The 18,858-nt window shown below is 37.5% G+C and overlaps 1 protein-coding gene across 1 annotated transcript in view; it reads left to right on the top strand.

Moving 5' to 3' along the window:
* ATRX (alpha thalassemia/mental retardation syndrome X-linked) overlaps positions 1-18,858 on the top strand; it is a 58,458-nt gene that overhangs the window by 29,079 nt on the left and 10,521 nt on the right. Inside the window, exons 14-29 of the mRNA XM_010072887.1 lie at positions 324-503; positions 901-1,042; positions 2,206-2,315; positions 4,017-4,163; positions 4,370-4,547; positions 8,299-8,436; positions 9,386-9,561; positions 11,464-11,581; positions 12,458-12,588; positions 12,882-12,970; positions 13,141-13,307; positions 14,639-14,792; positions 15,090-15,193; positions 16,444-16,552; positions 17,032-17,209; positions 18,269-18,463. Coding sequence (XP_010071189.1) covers positions 324-503; positions 901-1,042; positions 2,206-2,315; positions 4,017-4,163; positions 4,370-4,547; positions 8,299-8,436; positions 9,386-9,561; positions 11,464-11,581; positions 12,458-12,588; positions 12,882-12,970; positions 13,141-13,307; positions 14,639-14,792; positions 15,090-15,193; positions 16,444-16,552; positions 17,032-17,209; positions 18,269-18,463 — 2,316 coding nt within the window. The remainder of the gene's footprint in view (positions 1-323; positions 504-900; positions 1,043-2,205; positions 2,316-4,016; positions 4,164-4,369; positions 4,548-8,298; positions 8,437-9,385; positions 9,562-11,463; positions 11,582-12,457; positions 12,589-12,881; positions 12,971-13,140; positions 13,308-14,638; positions 14,793-15,089; positions 15,194-16,443; positions 16,553-17,031; positions 17,210-18,268; positions 18,464-18,858) is intronic.

The raw sequence follows: 18,858 nt of genomic DNA, 5'->3' as shown, positions 1-18,858 counted from the left end.
GGTCTGATCTAGCACCACTAGAACAGAAAAATAGTTCTTTATTAATAGTCATTAGCTACTATCAAATGATAACAGTATCTTCAGCACTGCCTTTGCACAGCTGGACTTACCTTGAATATCTCAGGATACATTCTAGTTAAGGTGGCACTTCCTTCATCGTGATGGTTAACTTGTTTTAAAAAAAGTATCTTTTTTTTTTTTTCTTATGAGCTAAAGTCCACCCGTGTATATGGAAATTTTTGGGAGCTTGTCTAAAAGTCGAGGATTTTGTGGTCTGTGCCATGATTTTCTTGCTAATACTTAATTTATTTCATTTTGAATAGAGTAATTCTGAGAATGAGGACAATGATGATTCAAAATCTCCTGGAAAAGGCAGGAAGAAAATAAGGAAAATTATTAAAGATGATAAGCTGAGAACAGAAACACAGAATGCACTTAAAGAAGAAGAAGAAAGAAGAAAACGAATAGCAGAAAGAGAACGCGAGAGAGATAAATTAAGAGAGGTATGTTCTGCTTTCTTTGCAAAATGCTAGACAGTTGAATTGTTCATGTTTTAAGATGAACATTTCTACCTCAATTTTAACTTGATAAGTACTTTTAAAGGTACTTATATGTATCCTTGTAGGCCACGAGTTTTATTTGTGGCTAACCTGCAGGTTAACAGTGGTCAGTTGATTTCAGACTACTGCAATCTTTAGAAGGCTGCTTCAGTTGCCTACTGCTTCACTTTCCATGGGAAAAGCACTCTCCCAAAATACGTTGTGATGCATAGTGAAGAGTTTAAGATATCTCTTTACTAAATAAATTGTTACTTCCAATTTTGCTAAAGTTAGTGTCTGTCAAATCCCTGGTATTATTCACATATGAAGCATTGCTGTGATGCGCTGTTTCTGCTTATAGGTGATAGAGATAGAAGATGCTTCACCTCTGAAATGTCCCATTACAACTAAGCTGGTTTTAGATGAAGATGAAGAAACCAAAGAACCATTAGTGCAGGTTCACAGGCGTATAGTTACCAGACTGAAACCACACCAAGTAGATGGTAAGGAAAGAGTTTTAAATTTCCTCGTCCCCCCAAGCCCTGGCACAGCACCTTCTGCAACCTGAATTAGAATCATAAGGAAAACTCCTTGACAGGCAAATGCCAGAATGTCAGGTTTAATGTTTTATTTTTGGAACATCTGAACAGAAGTAAATGACATCAGCAACAGATAGTTCTGTTTTACAAACCAAAGAAGCTTAGAAATGTAAAGTTGGAAGGGTTCTCAGAATCATCTAATTGTCCACACTGAGGCAGAATCAAATAGATGTTTACCCATTCTATTGAGAATTGGTATATTCACTTTTTACAGTTTTCAGTGAAAATTTAAAAATATTGCACTGTTTTCCTGGCTTTCTCAACAGAAAATTTTTTTCCTGATACCTGACATGACTGCACGTCAAACCAACTTCTTTCCATATTCTCCTTCTAGTGAAGAAGGAGAAAAGGAGAATAACGAATGATAATTTTCTTCACAACTCATTCTGTTATTTTAAATTTTTCTCAAAGTTCATAATCTACAACCATTCCATTTACTAAGAGATTTCTGGACTTGTTTCAGCTCGTACAGGGAGGTGCCCTGAACCAGGAAGCCTCATCTGTGCTGAGTATAGCACAGTAGAACACAACTCCCCAGTAAATATATTGCGAAGAACAAAAAAAATCACCCAGCAGACCCTCGCTTTGTTAATGCATTTTGTTATGTAGCGTATATTTCCTTCCCTTTTGCAGCTGTCACAGTTCTTACTTGATTTTTTTTTTTTTCCCCTTTAAGCATAGAACTCATCTGATCTGTCTTGGCAGAATTTCTTCTAGTTGGTTTCAGATAATTTTGCTAATTTACCAAGATCATTTTAGTCTTTTCATTAAGTCCTTGTCACTTTTTGTTCTGTTTCTGCTTTCCTCCAGGTCCCCATGATTGCAGTCATCTGCAGTCTCCACAGTAGTATTTTCTAACCCAGTTGCCACATCTTCAGTGAAAACTGTGACTATATTAAGTTCAGATCATCCCACATACAACCCATTGGACAGAAATGAATCAATAATTATCCTGAGAACTGCTTTTCTGAGAGTTATCATGATCTTAGTTATCACACCTATCTCTTATCAGGTGAACTTTAATAAAATTAATTATTAATAAGAAATTTTTCAACCATTTTCTTCAGGTGTTCAGTTCATGTGGGATTGCTGTTGTGAATCTGTGAAGAAAACAAAGACATCTCCTGGTTCTGGATGCATTCTTGCTCACTGTATGGGTCTGGGGAAAACATTACAGGTAAGAAGCAAAAATCATGTTGGTTTCTGGTCTGTAGCTTGTTCTCAAAAGCCGATTCAGAAAAAGGCAGTTCTAATGACTTCCAGAACATAGTAAAACTCACTGTTTCATAAGCAGTGGCTCAATGAGGATTGCTGGAGGAAAACATTTTGTAAAGAGGTCTTGAGAAAGAAGTTGGTTTCGTAGTATACAACTATAAAAGTTCTGAGACATGCTTGTGCTTCTCTGCTTCTAAAATATCTAAAATTAAGTTAGGTAATCATTGATATTCATGGGAAAAGGTTGTACTTAATTGTAAGTCATGTGTAGCTCCCTTGCAACTCAGAACAAGAAAATACAGCTAGTAGGAGACAGGCTTCTGGAACCTCTGTTCCTAAGACAGTTCAACATCATCTGTTGCGATATTTTGCAGAACTGTTGCGCTTTTATGTAGCAGTGCAGTCTAGGTGACTTTGTACACTTACAATTTAGACACGGTATACTTCACCTGGAGATATTCCATGGCAGAAGATATTCTTATATGTGATCCAGATGTGTTCATGACATTTGTTTTGGCTGTTGTTGATAATCAAAGAAAGCCACAGTTACAAATATGTATCGAGTATTTTTATGGCCAGTGTTTGTAGCTTGGATAGTTACTTTTTTCCTTACGTGGTCATTTGCCAGTCCTTCCACTGCACTCTGTAATGTCATTTGTTGTTTCACTCTTAAAAGAGCTAAATTAGTGATAAGTTTTAGCAGACTTTGCAAACTGTAGAGAAGAATGTCAGTAAAGGATCAGGGAAATAAGCCAATTAGGGACTTGCTGGCTGTCCAGGACATAGGACTTCTGTGATTAGTCTTCCCGGGTAGTTTTGCATCTGAACACGAGATGCTTTTGTCTCGATCGCAAGACCACTAGTAGTTATTTTTGTATTGCAGCATCTAAAAGTAGTTGTTTGCCCAGTGTTCCAAGCATAGCCATGCAGTTTGAAATCACTTTGAGCAGTGTTGTATTAAATCAGAGATGCCAGATACCAAGATTTGATCTGTAAAGAACTGTGCAAAAAACCTCTAGTTACCTCTAGTCCTGTATTTATTTTGCTGAAAAACAGGCAGCCCAGCAGAAACACTGTGTGACATCAGAAGATTTAAGTTTTTCTTCTCAAGCCTCAAGGAGGTGTCATCATTTGTGAGATAACAGCCAGTCTGGCTACAGGGTGAATGCTTGGAAAGCATTTCAGTAACCTGCTTCAGAGCTCTTTTGAGAGAATTTGCCAAGATGTCGCAAAAATGTGGAAAACATTGATTTAAGACTGAAGTTCACTTTCAAGAAACTTGATACATTTGTGAGGTCAACTTATTTAATACTTGGGGCAAATATCGAGAGAAAGCTTTAAAATTACCTACTAAAAGTTTTTAGTTTATTAAAATGATTGGTTAAATGTAAAGGGAGGGTTCCTTATTTATGAAATCGTTCAGCTGTCTGGCGCAATTCAAAACTGCGTGTGGAGGATGGATGCAGCCATGTAACACAGAGTAAGTGTATGACTTCAAAATACATGTGTATTTAAAATTTTTAAGCTTAGACTTGTTTAACAAACAGAAAAAGAATGTTTGAACAAGACTGTTGTTGGTAAGTTTTATATGTGAATATATACTTGTATGTTTCTTTCCTAGTGTTTTATTTGGCTTTTTGTCTGGTTTTTTTTCCTCTTGCAGGTTGTAAGTTTTCTTCACACAGTCCTGCTGTGTGACAAGCTGGATTTTCGGACAGCTCTGGTGGTGTGTCCACTGAACACTGCCTTGAACTGGTTGAATGAGTTTGAAAAATGGCAAGAAGGTTTAGAAGATGAGGAGAAACTAGAGGTATAAGGCTTATAAAGAGTTCTTAAAAATGAAATATCTGAACTGTTTACGTAATTGGGAAGCTCCACCACTCCAAATACAGGCTAAAGAATGCACTTTAAATATGGGAAAATGTACTTGCATTAATACACCTTAGGTATTTAGAAGTTACGCTGGTGCTTTGGTATTTTCAAAGACATTCAAGTGTATTTTTCCCCCTTTGAAAGGTCTGTGAGCTAGCAACTGTGAAACGCCCTCAAGAGAGAAGCTATATGCTCCAGCGCTGGCAAGATGAAGGAGGTGTGATGATAATAGGCTATGAGATGTATCGTAATCTTGCACAAGGCAGGAATGTGAAGAGTAGAAAACTTAAAGAAATATTTAATAAAGCTTTAGTTGATCCAGGTAAGTGAAAATTAATACAAGTTTCATTCTATATGTTGTACTTTCTGGTTTACTTATATGAGCTAATCTTGCAAATGGAAATCAGTTGGGCAAATAATTTTAAACAATGTTAGTAAGATTTATCACATTTTATTTGCTGGCTTTTGCTGAGTTACAGAAATGATTGTACAGAAACCAGCCCATCTGTTTTTGTAAATAGACTTCTATAACTGTCTTTTCTATTAGATCAAATACAGAAATGACTACAGGAAAAAATACTGGAAACTTTTCTTAGTAGAGATATTTTTTGTTAGCATTGTGTTCTTTGCAAGATAGTTTGAAGTGACTCTGGTTTTATAGCAATCCTTCATGGATTTGTATTTATGTAACTTCAGAAATATCGGACTGTGGAGCGAGGTGGCGTGTTGGGCATGTAAACAGGGACTTGTGTAACCTTCCCTGCCCCATCTCTTGTGGAGGTTTTGGTTTTTACATCTTGCTTGTTGGTGTGGTTCTACTCTACTTCCAAACCTCTTTAGACAGCTTAGGACAATGAGATAGAGCGGTGTTTGTGATTAGGTTTTTGACTTTTGTAGATTTAATCAAGTTCAGAAACTGCAGCACATTGAGCCTTGTAGGCTTTGAATAATTTCATATGAACGTGGAGCTCCCTGGTTTATTCTCTTCTTGGACTAGCTGGTTGGTGGGATGGCATCAGACCACTAGGAACCGTGAAATAACTCCATAATTATTTTTATGTTGCTTCAGCTCTTTCTCTGTTTTAACTAATTACAAAAAGACAGAAGCATTCATCTGTTGTTATCCATTAGTTTTTGGAGACATTTGGATTGGCTCAATGGATGAGACGTATCTCACAGGAGGAGATTTGATTCTTGCTGTCTGTGAATCCCAGCGCTGGCAGTACAGCCAGCTGCCAGTGGAAGAGTTAGGAGGCTATGTGCTGGCTTACTGCTGTGACTGTAAATAGGAAAAGCTTTGCCTCTGGGAACATTTTTAATTTAAAAAGTTGCTAATTTGGTATTTGAGTGATAATTTAATGGTCTGTGTCTGGTTCGAATGAGTACTGCGAGGGTAGGCATCTTCTATAGTAGGAGCTTGTATTCTGTGTACTGCAGAAGAGGGGACCAGGGAGGGAAAGTTTAGCCAAAGTTTATGGGTGGAGAAGTAGTGTGAGAAGTGATTTCATTGATTAACTAGCTCTGCAATGTGCAATAATAGCAGGATTATATATACGTGCAGAGGAACAAATGGTTTCCCATAATGCTTTCTGCAGCTGATGAAATGCTCTTTGGTTTGTCCATAGCTGTCGTGCTTTCAGTTTACAGAGCAAGCAAGTAACATTTCAGTAACTCTGCATTTTTTTTACATTTTTTTGCTTCTAATAAAAATTCCATTACTGTTTAACTTGGAAGCTGCTCCTTAATTGGCAGTTGTATAAAGCAGACTGAAGTTCTCATGGACTTCAGAGGAAAAGGAGAACTGTGTGTATATCCGTAGATCTGTCACTGAGTATGTTTCACGTATATGAATATATGAACATGTGCAAGTGCAGCAGAAGGATAAGAAGATGGAAGAGCATGATCTTTGAAGAAGGATTGGAGGAGTACAGCTTTTTAGCTTAGAAAAACCACAACTCAACTGGCAAATTTTCCACCATGTAAGAGCTGGTTACTGAAAGGACTGTTATCAGTTGGTTTTCACGTCAGCTGGAGAAGGGAAACAATTTTTTCTGATTTGCAGCAGAGATCATTTAAATGAGGTGTTATTGCACAGTGTTTCAGCGAAAGAGAGGTCATGGAGTTTCCTACTTCTGTCAGGGAGGATGTGTCCCTTTCTCATAACTCTTATCTCAGATGAAGAAAATGGACTGAATGATCCCTTGAGGTTCATTTAAGTTTTACATTCCTTTATAATATTTTGAGAAATGTTCTGTCCATAATGAATTGCATTCATGTTGTTTAAGAACAAGGAAGAAACCCACAAATTTATGAAAATCCCTGCCCCTGAATTGTAGCCAAGATGTTAGTTCAAGATATCAGTGCTACATGCCTGCCAAACAAACCACAGATGATTTTACTAAGATATTTTTTTCATATTTTTACTATCATTCACTTACACTAAACAACAGGGTTGGAGGTGGGGTTTTTGCTTGTGGGTTTTTTTTTTAACTAACCACTTAATGAATCACAGTCTGTACTGAAACTGATTTCTGAGGTATTTGCACAGTTTTGATTGCAATGTATAATTAAGACTTAATTATCCTTCTCTAATGTACTTTGATTCTGACTGTAAACATAATGTACTAGAGCAAATCTATTTCTGAGAATGATCTATTAATGTGCAAGCTGTCACATCTGACGGGGAGATGTTGCGAATGCTTCAGTTCTAGGAAATGTCTCCAAACCATCTGAGTAGCTCTGCACAGTGCACGAACAGCTTGCTTGCAAGATCCTTTCTCTTCAGGAAATATTAGAATGAGGACTAGAGAAAGGATCTGTCACTATTAAGGAAGGCTTTGTGTGTAGCCACTCGGTGTTTTGGATGCTGTCAAACTGGGGAAGGTACAAGAGTCGTGAAATAATACAGGGAAATGTTTCTGTGGCAGATGTGAAAATTCAGAAATAAGTAGGCTTGGACAAGTCTTAAGTGTGTTTGGAATTCATATGTGAATATTCATAATTGTCTTCTAGACTTGGTTAAAAAGACAATTTTTTTCAGATTGTCCATGCTGATAAATAATCCGTTGCCACCGCAAGAATCAGCCTTTTTAGAGCTGATTAGATGAACCCAGCTGGTGGCTTTGTGTAGCATTTTTCAAAGCTGCATAGGCTTGACTTCAGCTGGTTTCATGGCTGATAGTGCTGGAATTGAGGCCAGGTTTAGATCAGGTAAAACAATCATTCTGAGTTACTAGTTGGATCCTAGAATATCTTTTACTCCTCCTTTCAAGGAAAGAGCTTCCAGAAATAGCCCAAATCTGAAAACCATTAGGGTGTGTAAGTCTGTTCTGCCAAGTTCGGTATTATTTATCTTATTTATCTTAAACCCCAAATTATAACACTTAATAATTCTACTGGAGTTGCTTTGCATACTGGGGAAATGTATTGTGGTGTGGTTTGGCATTCCTTGTGCAACTCACCTAAAATGGCAGGCTAGAATCCTTGGGTTTATCGTCTGGAAGAAAGCTGAGGACATTTGTGTGGTGACATCCGGCTACAAGGTGACAAGTCTCTCGTTTGTAATTCAGATCAGATTTGATTGTGTCTTGTCTTAGATAAGACTTTTGATTGCACTGTTTACCCCTATTGATATGTTGCCTTTATGAAAAATGACGGCTTACTTGGTTGTTGGTTTCCTTGCGGATTGCCTGAGCACCAGTAGATGGCAGCCTGGGCTGGATGTAAGGAGCAGTTCATGAAGTTTTGACAGGGTGAATGGAAACGCAGACATGCACACATGAGCTGCACGGATAGATAATTTTTATAAGAATATATTGCAAAGCTGTTTTTAATCCTTCCCGTGAAGACTTTACAAGCAACAGCCTGTAGTTTACCGGAGTGACTACTGTGAATGCTTGTGCAAAGGCTGAGTGAGAACCTCAACAGTGCCACAAAAACCACCACAAAACACACAAGTTAAAAAAACCCCAAAACTTAATAGCATCAGTAGAACAAATATTGGATTCTTTAGGCTGCCGGGGTTTTTTTGTGGTTATAAAAGATGGAAGAGATCTAACGTTATTTCCTTCTAGGCCCCGACTTCGTTGTTTGTGATGAAGGGCACATACTGAAAAACGAAGCCTCTGCTGTTTCGAAGGCAATGAATTCTATTCGATCTAGGAGAAGAATAATTCTTACAGGAACACCACTGCAAAATAATCTTATAGAATGTGAGTAGTTCTCTGGTTTAAGAAGTGTTTATTTCCTTGAATATACTTTTGCATATATATATAGATAGATTAGCAATATATAGATAGATTTAGTTTGATTAGAATAAAAGAGTTTGATGTGTTGAAGCTGTTTGCTAGGTTTCTATATCTACAAAAACCTTAACAATCTGGTTTTGCATTTTAAATCGTTGTCTCAAGATGTGGCTCCGTGATGGTTTAAGCCAAATTAAAATGAAGCTGTTGGGAGCCTGGCCTTTCTTCCATCCTTTCCCTTTGCCTGGCCTTACATACATCTGATTCCTCAGAGCCTGTATGAGGAGTATCAGAAAACTACCAGTGCAGAAGCGAATAGCTTTCTGCCAGTCTGCTTCCTTGATGTGGCTAACCAGAGGATCAGATGATCTCAGCATGTCAAAAGGGGAAGGGAGAGAATGTTCAGAGGGGAAATGGGTGGACCAGGTCTTGCAGCAGCATCAATTTAACTTGTTTAAAACCATTGTAGAGCAGTGTTCTTAGTGAACTTACTAAGCAGTGATTTCTGTTCCTGTCTTGGGAATTTGATTCTAAACTAGACTGTAACATTTGCTCCTGTTTGTTAATATGCTGTAATGCTTTTTCCTATTGATCAATATGCTTTTATATCTGTTTAAAAATGTTTGCAAATATGATTTAGTTATATGGTTGCTTTGGTGTACAGCAGCTTTCAAACTTTGTGTAACAAACATGATGAGGTAGCTTTGAATCCGACATTAAATTTAGAAGTTATCTCTGTGCCTAGAGTATGTGTCAGTTTAAGATGCCCTTTCTGGAAAATGTTGGGGTTGCTTGGGGGTTTTTGCTCAGCAGAAGGTTCTTCGTTTTAGATATGACACATTTATTTTCTGTTAGAATTAATCCCAGTACTGTATTTTCCATTTTGAACAACTCAAGTCTGATCTTTCTGTCCTAGATCACTGCATGGTTAACTTTATTAAGGAGAATTTGCTTGGTTCAATTAAGGAATTCCGAAATCGATTTATAAATCCAATTCAGAACGGTCAGTGTGCAGACTCTACTATGGTAGATGTCAGAGTGATGAAGAAGCGTGCACATATTCTCTATGAGATGCTAGCTGGATGTGTTCAGGTAAGAACAGTTTTACTGTAATTACTTGATTTAGCTGGAGGGAGGGGCAGGACTTACTTCATCTACAAGCACTCAAAGGCTGTAAACTTGCTATTTGAGAGCTCAGTTCAATCCAGCTATTGCTTTTGACTTAAATATTTTCACTAATTACTAGATCTCTGTACTATTTATTCGGACTAGAAAATATTTTGTAACTTCTATCCAAATGTCAGTGTATCCTAAGCAGGACATACATGTATATTAGAAAATACATCTGCTAGGAGACTAGAAAATTATATTCTAGAGTAGGACATCAGTTGCTTTGAAATATTCTCTTTTAATTCCATATACATATTTAAAGAATACACATTTTAAAAACTCAACTGCCTAAAAAACTGCAGAGAAAACTGATGATCCATAGTTTGTCACTTGGTTCTGAATTCCTGTTTTTTCTGATTTGTGGGAATCAGAACAATGGGCAAGAGGAGAGAAGGAAGATTAACCAGGTCCAAAAGGGTGAAGAACTTGCTACCTTAAAGACCTTAGATGAAAAATCAAAACAAAACTGCCTAGATTTCCAGAACGAGGGCTGGATTCCTTGCTCTCCAGTTAACCTGCTATGGTATTTCACCTCGTGTGCTGTCAGCATGACGGTACTGCTCTTCTGCGTTACAAAGCCAGGTGCCGGCAGCCTGATGGAAGGTGTGACGCTCTGTAGGCACTAAGTGCCTCTTCCTGGCTGTGCAGTTGTTGGTAGTTGATTAAAGAGTCACGTGGGCATGAGCTGGGTGAAATGGTCCTGGTGGGATAGTCCCACAAGCAGATAGAATGACATTGAAAGAATGAAAAAGGTTTATGGCAGCATGTAAGGCTGGTGAAGGACCTCTTATCATAAAATTGTGATCTTGGAAGTATGAATAGTAGTGAGAGGATAGCATACTTAATTTTATACATCTATACAGCAGTACAGGGATACAAGCTGAAAGAACAAGAAGAGGAACATAAATAGCAAGTAACTCTTACGTGCCTTCAGATGCTGTGCACCCCGTGTTTGCGCGGTGTCGGGCGGAGCCCAGGTGGATTTTCTCACAACATGCTGCACAGAGCAGATCGTGTCCGTAGAGAGCAGCTCTCCCTTTTGGTCATTCCATCTGCTATATAATTTCTGTAGAAGAAGACAACTCTGTTGCTGAAGGATGTTCTCAGGAGAGCTGCTTGCTGCACTTCGGATAACAGCAAGGCCGTGCAGGTGGCGTAATCGCTGGCACCAAGTGGGAGCTGCCCGCAGGCTCCTTTCTTGCAGTGAGCTGGCTGAGGTTATCCTGCAGCATGGCACAGGGGGGTTAGCGCCGATGGAGTGCACTTAACTCCTAAATGTGCAACTGTCTCTCGGTCAGGAGCAGTACAGCGTTCACCATTTAGATGGAGTGGTAGGTGGAGAGAAGTAGACTAGTGCAAGAGTCCAAAAAATGAAAACAGAAGTCAATTTTGCATTGCTCCTAGGAAGTGTTCAGAAGCTGTGTACTCTGAAACAGAAAACAGCCTGAGTGTGAGTTCATCTGTGATACAAACATGGATGTTAGCTGCTTGAGTTACCCACACTTTCACAAAAAAGGGTTTTATTATTTAAAATACACAAAGTTACCAGAGCAGCTACTGAAGTTGCAGTCAGCTTCGCAAGGACTTGGAACGGGGACATGAGGAGCAGACAGCCACATTCACTAGGTAGGATGGGCTTCTGCAGACAATGCCTGTAACTGGATTTTATTTAGAGGGCTTTTTTTTTTCCCTTTGTGGTTGGGAAGTGTCTGAATCATGGTAATTGATGCATGGTGCTTTGTCGTTTAAGATGCCAGAAGTTCTTAAGCTCTCAGTAGTCGTTTTCATGTTGATACGACTGAAGTACTGTTTGTAAAATTGCAGAGGAAAGATTACACAGCGTTAACAAAGTTCCTGCCACCAAAATACGAGTATGTTCTAGAAGTTCGAATGACATCTATTCAGTGCAAACTCTACCAGTACTACTTGGATCATTTGACAGGTACGTGCCTACAATTCTCTCAGGTAACAAGATTGATGATCATCTAATAAGAGGCTTTTTGCCATAGTAGGTAGGTTGGGGTTTTTATATGTATTATTGGCTCTACAGGTGTATTTTTCTGCTTCCTGGAAGATTTACCTTAGCCCTGAAATTTGAATTACAACAAAATATTTGGTTGCACATACACATATTTTTTTAAGGAACAATAATATTTGCATCTCTTAACAGTAGTCTGCCTGCAAGTTTTGGTTCATCTCTTTCTTCCTGTTCTAAACATAAAACATAATAAATAATAAATAATGATAAATAAGAAAATCTGTTTCAAGAACCTAAAGTTAATATGCTGCTTAATGAGAAGTTGAGACTATGAAAAAGAAATTTAACTCTCTGAACATGGTACTCCTTTGCACTAACTTGTGCTTGGACAATGAAAAAAGAGGCTGGGCTTTTTTAGATTCTTTATTGTAATGGAATACTGTAGCATTGCAAAGGTGGCTCAAAATACTAAGCCAAATTCATTGAAACCTAAATGCAAATTTTATTTTGTGTTTTCTACCTTGGGTTGAAAACCGAAATAGACATGACTGTCCTTGTACACGGATTTGGTTTCATTCCTTTATTGGGGAGAAATGTGCTTTTACGTAAAAGTGTAATCATGTTTCTCATTAACAAGAAAAAGGGGAAAAATCTAATTTTGACAACTTTAACTAGGAAAAAGTGCCTGTGACTCAGTTATTTGACCTCTTTTACAAGAGACATTACAATACGATGTGCATCTGGAAAGAACACTCAGTCCTGCGCTAGCAGATTGTTCAAAGCAGGAACAGTATGTGGCAACTTCAGGGTTTCATTCTAAAACCTGAACTTTATTGTCAGGTGTAGGTGGTGGCAACGAAGGTGGAAGAGGCAAAGCTGGAGCTAAACTGTTCCAGGATTTCCAGATGTTGAGCAGAATCTGGACTCACCCTTGGTGTTTGCAGCTGGACTATATTAGCAAAGAAAATAAGGTAAATTAGATATATCAAAATACTCTCTATTGAGAACTTTCCAAATAAGCTTTGCCAAATGCTAGGTAAAGTTTCATGGAATTAATGGAAATCTTTGTTGCTGTGGGTAATTTTGCTGCTGTTTTTGTCATATTTCTGTTTCTGGATATGTTGTCATTCTTAAAACATTTGCGAGGCCAGCCCTTTGTAGAATTTACCATTGTTTAAATGAAGAATAAGCAGATGGTTGAAGGTTTAATAAAAGCCTCTGGATGAGCATGCTTAATAACATTTCTGGTTTTTTCTCTTTTGAGGGCTATTTTGATGAAGACAGTATGGATGACTTCATAGCTTCAGATTCTGATGAGACATCAATGAGCTTAAGTTCCGATGATTATGCAAAGTAATTGAGCTTTTATTTGTTGTTATTTTTTGGATTTATTTCCCTAATATAATTTAAGTGATTTCTGTAACAGTGAATGTTTGGTTTTTATTTTATTTATTTGTTAAGAGTATGTTCTCTAGCAATAGAATTTTTAAAAAATAATGGGGTGTACAATGTTACCTTTCTAGGAAAAAAAAATCCAAGGGGAAAAAAGTGAGGAAGGAGTGTAGCTCAAGTGGAAGTGGCAGTGATAATGATGTTGAAGTCATTAAAGTCTGGAATTCAAGATCTCGTGGAGGTGGAGAAGGAAATGCAGAAGAAAACAACCCTCCATCTGTTACAAAATCAGATGAAGGTGAGCATCATATAGAAGTAAATAAAATACAAGGCAGCTTCATTTTACAAAAGGCGATTTGAGAGGGCTGTCAGGAATTCTGCTTTGTTGCAAAATGGCAAATTCCTTAATTCCATGAACTGCTTCTATGCTTACAGCTCCCACTGCTTGTAATAATATACTGGCCCTGGAAAAACAAGGGGCATCAATTTATAACTCGGGGTCTTGTGTCAGGGAAGCTGCACAGTTAATTTTTTTTAATTCACAAGTACAAAAATGATACAAAATTAACAGAGGAACTGTGGTGCTTTTAGTCTCTTTTTAGACATATTGGTGAAAGATTAAGAAATTTGCGTGTTATTCCTGCACCTGGAATTTGAAATGGATGTCCAGCAAGCATTTTTTTTGCAGGAATATGAGACCTTTTTAAAGATTCTTATTCAAACTACTTATGATACAGACCCAACAGACAGGTTTTGCCAAGTGCATCGTTATTTTGGCGTATTGTTACAATGACAAACGGAATTTTGTACTTCTTTCTAGTTCTTATACATTTTTAAGGTATTAAGTCAAATTAACAAAATTAACTTATTATATAGGAAGATATTAAAAATGAGATTGTTCCCATGCATGTATTTGACAGGTTTTGTTAGCGTCATTGTGTGTTAGCAGGTGAGCAGACGAGATACTTCCCGAAAGAACTTTGCAAAAAGGCGGAATGTGGTGGTGGAATTTGGGTTTTTCCCTTTATTGTGAATAGAGGGGAGGGTTATTTTTTTTTCTGTATGCTAATATTGTCTTCTAAATGAGCTTAGGAAAAAAAGATCCTAACTCTTAGCCTAACCAGAAGTAAGAGGAGACGGCTTACGGGTTTAATCTTAAACACCTACATTATTGAGGTTTCATCTTGATAAATGAACTAGGTAACCCAACAGACCACTCTTTTCTTTTTCCAACAATTTCAGACTTTGAGATTAAAAATAATTTGTTTTATGGGAAGCTTGTTTTCAGGGGCTGTGACATTTATAGATAAATTTTCAAAGATGCATGCTTGTTGGAAACAGAGCTCTTGATAAATACTCTTGGGGAGAAGGTGGAGATGGTAGAACTGTGTGTTTGCTGCAACACAAAAAGCGGTTTTGTGGCTGTTACTGATGACTTGTGCTATTGCTGACTGCTAATCTGGTAATTGCTAATAGTGTAAACACTGTTTTTTCTTCACCTATGTAACTCTTTTCATACCAGATTAAGTCTAAGAATGAGGAAAAATTCTGCCGTTCAGATGTTTCAGAGCATTTAAAGGGAGACCATGCCTTTGTCTTTTGAATTTTTTTTTACTTTGTTTTTTATAGGCAAAGCCACATCCTCTTCTAATCCTGGTAGCCCGGCGCCAGATTGGTACAAAGATTTTGTTACTGATGCAGATGCTGAAGTATTGGAACATTCTGGGAAAATGGTGCTTCTCTTTGAAATTCTCCGAATGGCAGAGGAGCTTGGAGACAAAGTGTAAGTCACATCTAGAAATACTTTCAATGACCTTATACATTTCTTAGTCTGACAGTGTTCTTCATTCAGTCTTCATAATGCCGTAGCTCAGCTTTCTGAAGCAAATGTGCGTGCTGCGTTCACTTTTATCAGTGAGTTTTGCCATACGTGCACATACTCCACCAGTCTTTCTCTGTGTCTCGAAAGGCTGTTTGTTTCAAATGTAGTATCAGAGTAAGGAGGGAAGAAAAATAAAGCAATACAATAATTAAAATAACCATGGACATGAATTTTGGGTTTCCCTGTTTCTACTTTCAGCCTAGTATTTAGCCAGTCCCTAATATCTCTGGATTTGATAGAAGATTTTCTGGAGCTGGCCAACAGGGAGAAAACTGAGAAAGAGAAGCCTCCTATTTATAAAGGTGAGCGTCACCTTGAACAATTGCAAAGCTAATAACTCTTTTACAAGTCTCTATTCAGTCCAAAGGGAATGTCTTTGAAAGAATTGTTTTCATTAGAAGTATTGTATGCTCTGTGCTATTCCTGAAGTTGGCAGGATTATGGGTCTCCTCTGCAGGTGGTCGCTGCAGTCCCATTATGGACTCATGTTTCTGATTTCATTCTGTATCCTTTGTGCTTAATAACACCTAAGCAGATGAGATGTTCATCATCTGAAAGGAGAGACAGCATTTTGTTAAATTCTGTACAAAAGTGATGTTATATGGTGATGCATGGCAAATTCTGATGCCTCCTACTGGGACAGAGAGAATGAAAGAAAATTAGACTACTTTAAAGCAGCGTGTACAACATCAAAAATGTGTGTTTAGGCTTTATATGTACTGCAGTAGATTGTTTTATGGATTTCATAAGGGACCAGAGTATTGAATTAATTATTATCCTAGTGATGCTCCAATGGCGAGGAATTTCTCACTAGCCAGACGTACCCTCTGTGTAGGATATTTCTTCTGTTTACCCTGCAAGATGCTCCCAGAGCTCCTGATGATGCCGTTCATCTTTCTGTGAAGTTTCATTCCCAGTACCCATTGATGGACAAATTCCTTTGAATCTGCCATTGCTTTCAAAAAAAGGTCTTTTCAAATGCTTCAATGAAAATTTAACCTTGGAACTTAATTTGATTATAAGTTCATATCTTTAAATTCAAGTCTGTAGAAAACTGCAACTGCTTCGAGGAGTTTCGTGTAGTATCAGTTGACCTTTTCGTAAAATTTATAAAATCTTAAGAAGTGGATAGTGATAGATGCTGGATGCTTTTTGCAGAGTAAAATGATATTGACAAGAGTCTATTTTTGAATAATTTTAGGCAAAATTGGTTCAGGGTTTTTTAGGAGCTGTTTCAGGCTTGTGGATGATAGTTGTCATCACAGTGCAATAGCTGTTATTTTCTGTCCTGTTACATATTTTCTATTTTGTTACGCAAGCTTCACTAGATAATTTTCAAGGCCTGCCTGCAGCAAGCACCTCTATCCTCCAAAGATGTTCTCTATCTTGAATAACCTATAGTTTTCTCCCATTGTTTTAAAATGTCAGAGAATACCATATTTTATGTTTCATATTTATTCTTTTACTATTTAAAGAGTTGTGTATATCCAGTACTATCAGTCTGGTTACTTACGCACTCAGCATTTTAATAATTGGACTGTTACATTTATAGGTGAAGGAAAATGGTTCCGAAACATTGATTACTATCGCTTAGATGGTTCAACTACAGCTCAGTCAAGAAAGAAGTGGGCTGAAGAATTTAATGATGAAACTAATGTGAGGTGAGATCTCTTCTGATATATATGCTGAATTTTCCCCCTTCTTTTTCTTTGGTTGCCTGTTTCTTTGATACATGTATTAGCTTAATGACCTCTTAAGGCTGGGAAATAAGTACCACGGTGTTCTCAGGTGCGGAACTTGCATAAAAAATAAAATGTGTAATTATGTTGCCTGTTTAAAATGAGGGTTTAATTTGATAGAACTAATTTTATTAGAGTTTGCAAAATCAAAAATTTTTTCTTACCCACCAGTTTTTGTTAGCAGTTGGTTTGCAAAAGGCCCTGCTCTGTATTTCCGGGAGTGTGTGTTTTGCTAAAAGTGTTGTCGTTGTAAAATCCGCATCTGTTTTATGCTTAATACAGTATTTTAATGAAGTTTTTGAGTTATTTCAGTGTATGAACAACTCCATAGTAACACAGCAACATGGGAACAGTAGTTGTTTTCCAAAATATTAAAATTTTTCAACTTTTTTGTGTTCCAGAGGCCGCTTGTTTATTATATCCACTAAAGCAGGTTCCCTCGGAATTAATCTCGTGGCTGCTAATAGAGTGATCATCTTTGATGCTTCTTGGAACCCATCGTATGACATCCAGAGTATTTTCAGGGTTTACCGCTTTGGGCAGAGCAAACCTGTGTTTGTGTACAGGTTTTTGGCTCAGGTAGGCTTCTGTCTGGCTTTTGTGATGTCCTAGTCCTGCAGTCAACTTTCTAAACTGTAGCTGTTTGGACTTGGGTTGAAGTCTCTAGTGGTCCACACTGATCCAGTCACCTCCCAGCCCTGATTTTTTTATAAAAAGGCACCCAGTTGTGATGTGAAAACTCGTATCACAGCCTACAGGTATTAAAGACATTTAGTAATTCTGATGGTCACTGATCTATGCTTTTTTAAAGCATGATGCCATTATTTCAGTCAGGAAGTATCTTGCTTCATCTTGCAGTTCTTCAGGTGGTTACGGAGTAGACCTTTTCCCGGTAACAGTACTTAACTCTTGATCAAGTCACTATTTACTTGCCAATTTTAGATTACTTTTTGTAACACATTACGGTCAGACATGGGTTTTTTCTTCAGGCTTCAGTCTATTTTTATAGTTTTCTTTGTGCACTTTTGAACTGTTGATATTCTTTTTAAGTTATGATGTTCAGAACAGACTGTGCTGTTCTCATACTTTTCGTAGTCATCATCTTCTAAAAAAAAAGTAATAATTTTCCTTTTTTCATCAAGGATCTAATTTTTTCATACACAGCTGTGACAAATTAGATTCGACTGCTTCTCTTCCCCTCTCCTCTCCACCCCAGTGATATGGTATCTGTTTGCATTTTTTATAGGCTGCTCAAAACAGCAAAATAAGGTACATGCTGTGAAAATTGCCTTTTTTGGGTCATAATCCTGTTTTGGAGAATTGAAGCAAAACCCAATCTCTTCAAAGCACTACTGAAAAAATACATTTCTTACTCTAGTCAGTAGCTAGATGACATCTGTCATGTACACAATTTGTATTACTTCGTGTTCGCTTCCAGAAGGGTTTTTTTCCTTTTTTTTTTTTTCTCAGCAAACAAATTATTTTCAGGTAAATTTGTAGATACGGGGTCAAAGAAACAAGGAAAATAGAGCACTGTTATGTTGTTATTCTAGCTCTTTTATACCTATTCATTTTTTTTCCTACATGACAAGAAGGTCCAGTATGTGTATGAAAGTGAGCATATTTTTTTTTTTTTAGGGAACAATGGAAGATAAGATCTATGATCGGCAGGTAACAAAGCAGTCACTGTCTTTCCGGGTTGTGGACCAACAGCAAGTTGAACGTCATTTTACTATGAATGAACTCACAGAGCTGTACACTTTTGAGCCAGATTTGCTGGATGATCCTAATTCAGAAAAGAAAAAGAAGAGAGATACACCAATGCTGCCAAAAGTAAGTTGATGCACATCACTAGGGAGTATATGCTGGAAAAAAACTTAAGTCTGTTTAAGGATATGGGGTGTTTGGTCTTGGAAGGAGAAGAGTGCTGTGTTTTCATGTTGGAGCAGTTATTTTTCACTTTGAACAAGGTAAGTAGCAGGTAACAACAAAATATCTAATTAATGTAAGGGATGGTATAGTGAGCTAGATAATGAGTTTCCCTTCAATGTAATTGACAGTATAAGAAGAAGATCTTCAGTTAAAAGAGAGAAATTTTAAATCAGAACAAACAAAGATACTTTATCACACAGTTTGAGTCAATAGAAGTTTTACTGCACAAAACTGTGGAAGCCAGGATTCGAATGAACATCTGAGTGGGTGCTGGCGATACCTACCATTACCTCAAT

Source organism: Pterocles gutturalis, unplaced genomic scaffold (genome assembly GCF_000699245.1).
Source record: "Pterocles gutturalis isolate BGI_N339 unplaced genomic scaffold, ASM69924v1 scaffold38887, whole genome shotgun sequence".
NCBI lineage: Eukaryota > Metazoa > Chordata > Aves > Pterocliformes > Pteroclidae > Pterocles > Pterocles gutturalis.
Note: the sequence above shows the minus strand (reverse complement) of the source record. Positions and strands in the feature narration are given on the sequence as shown.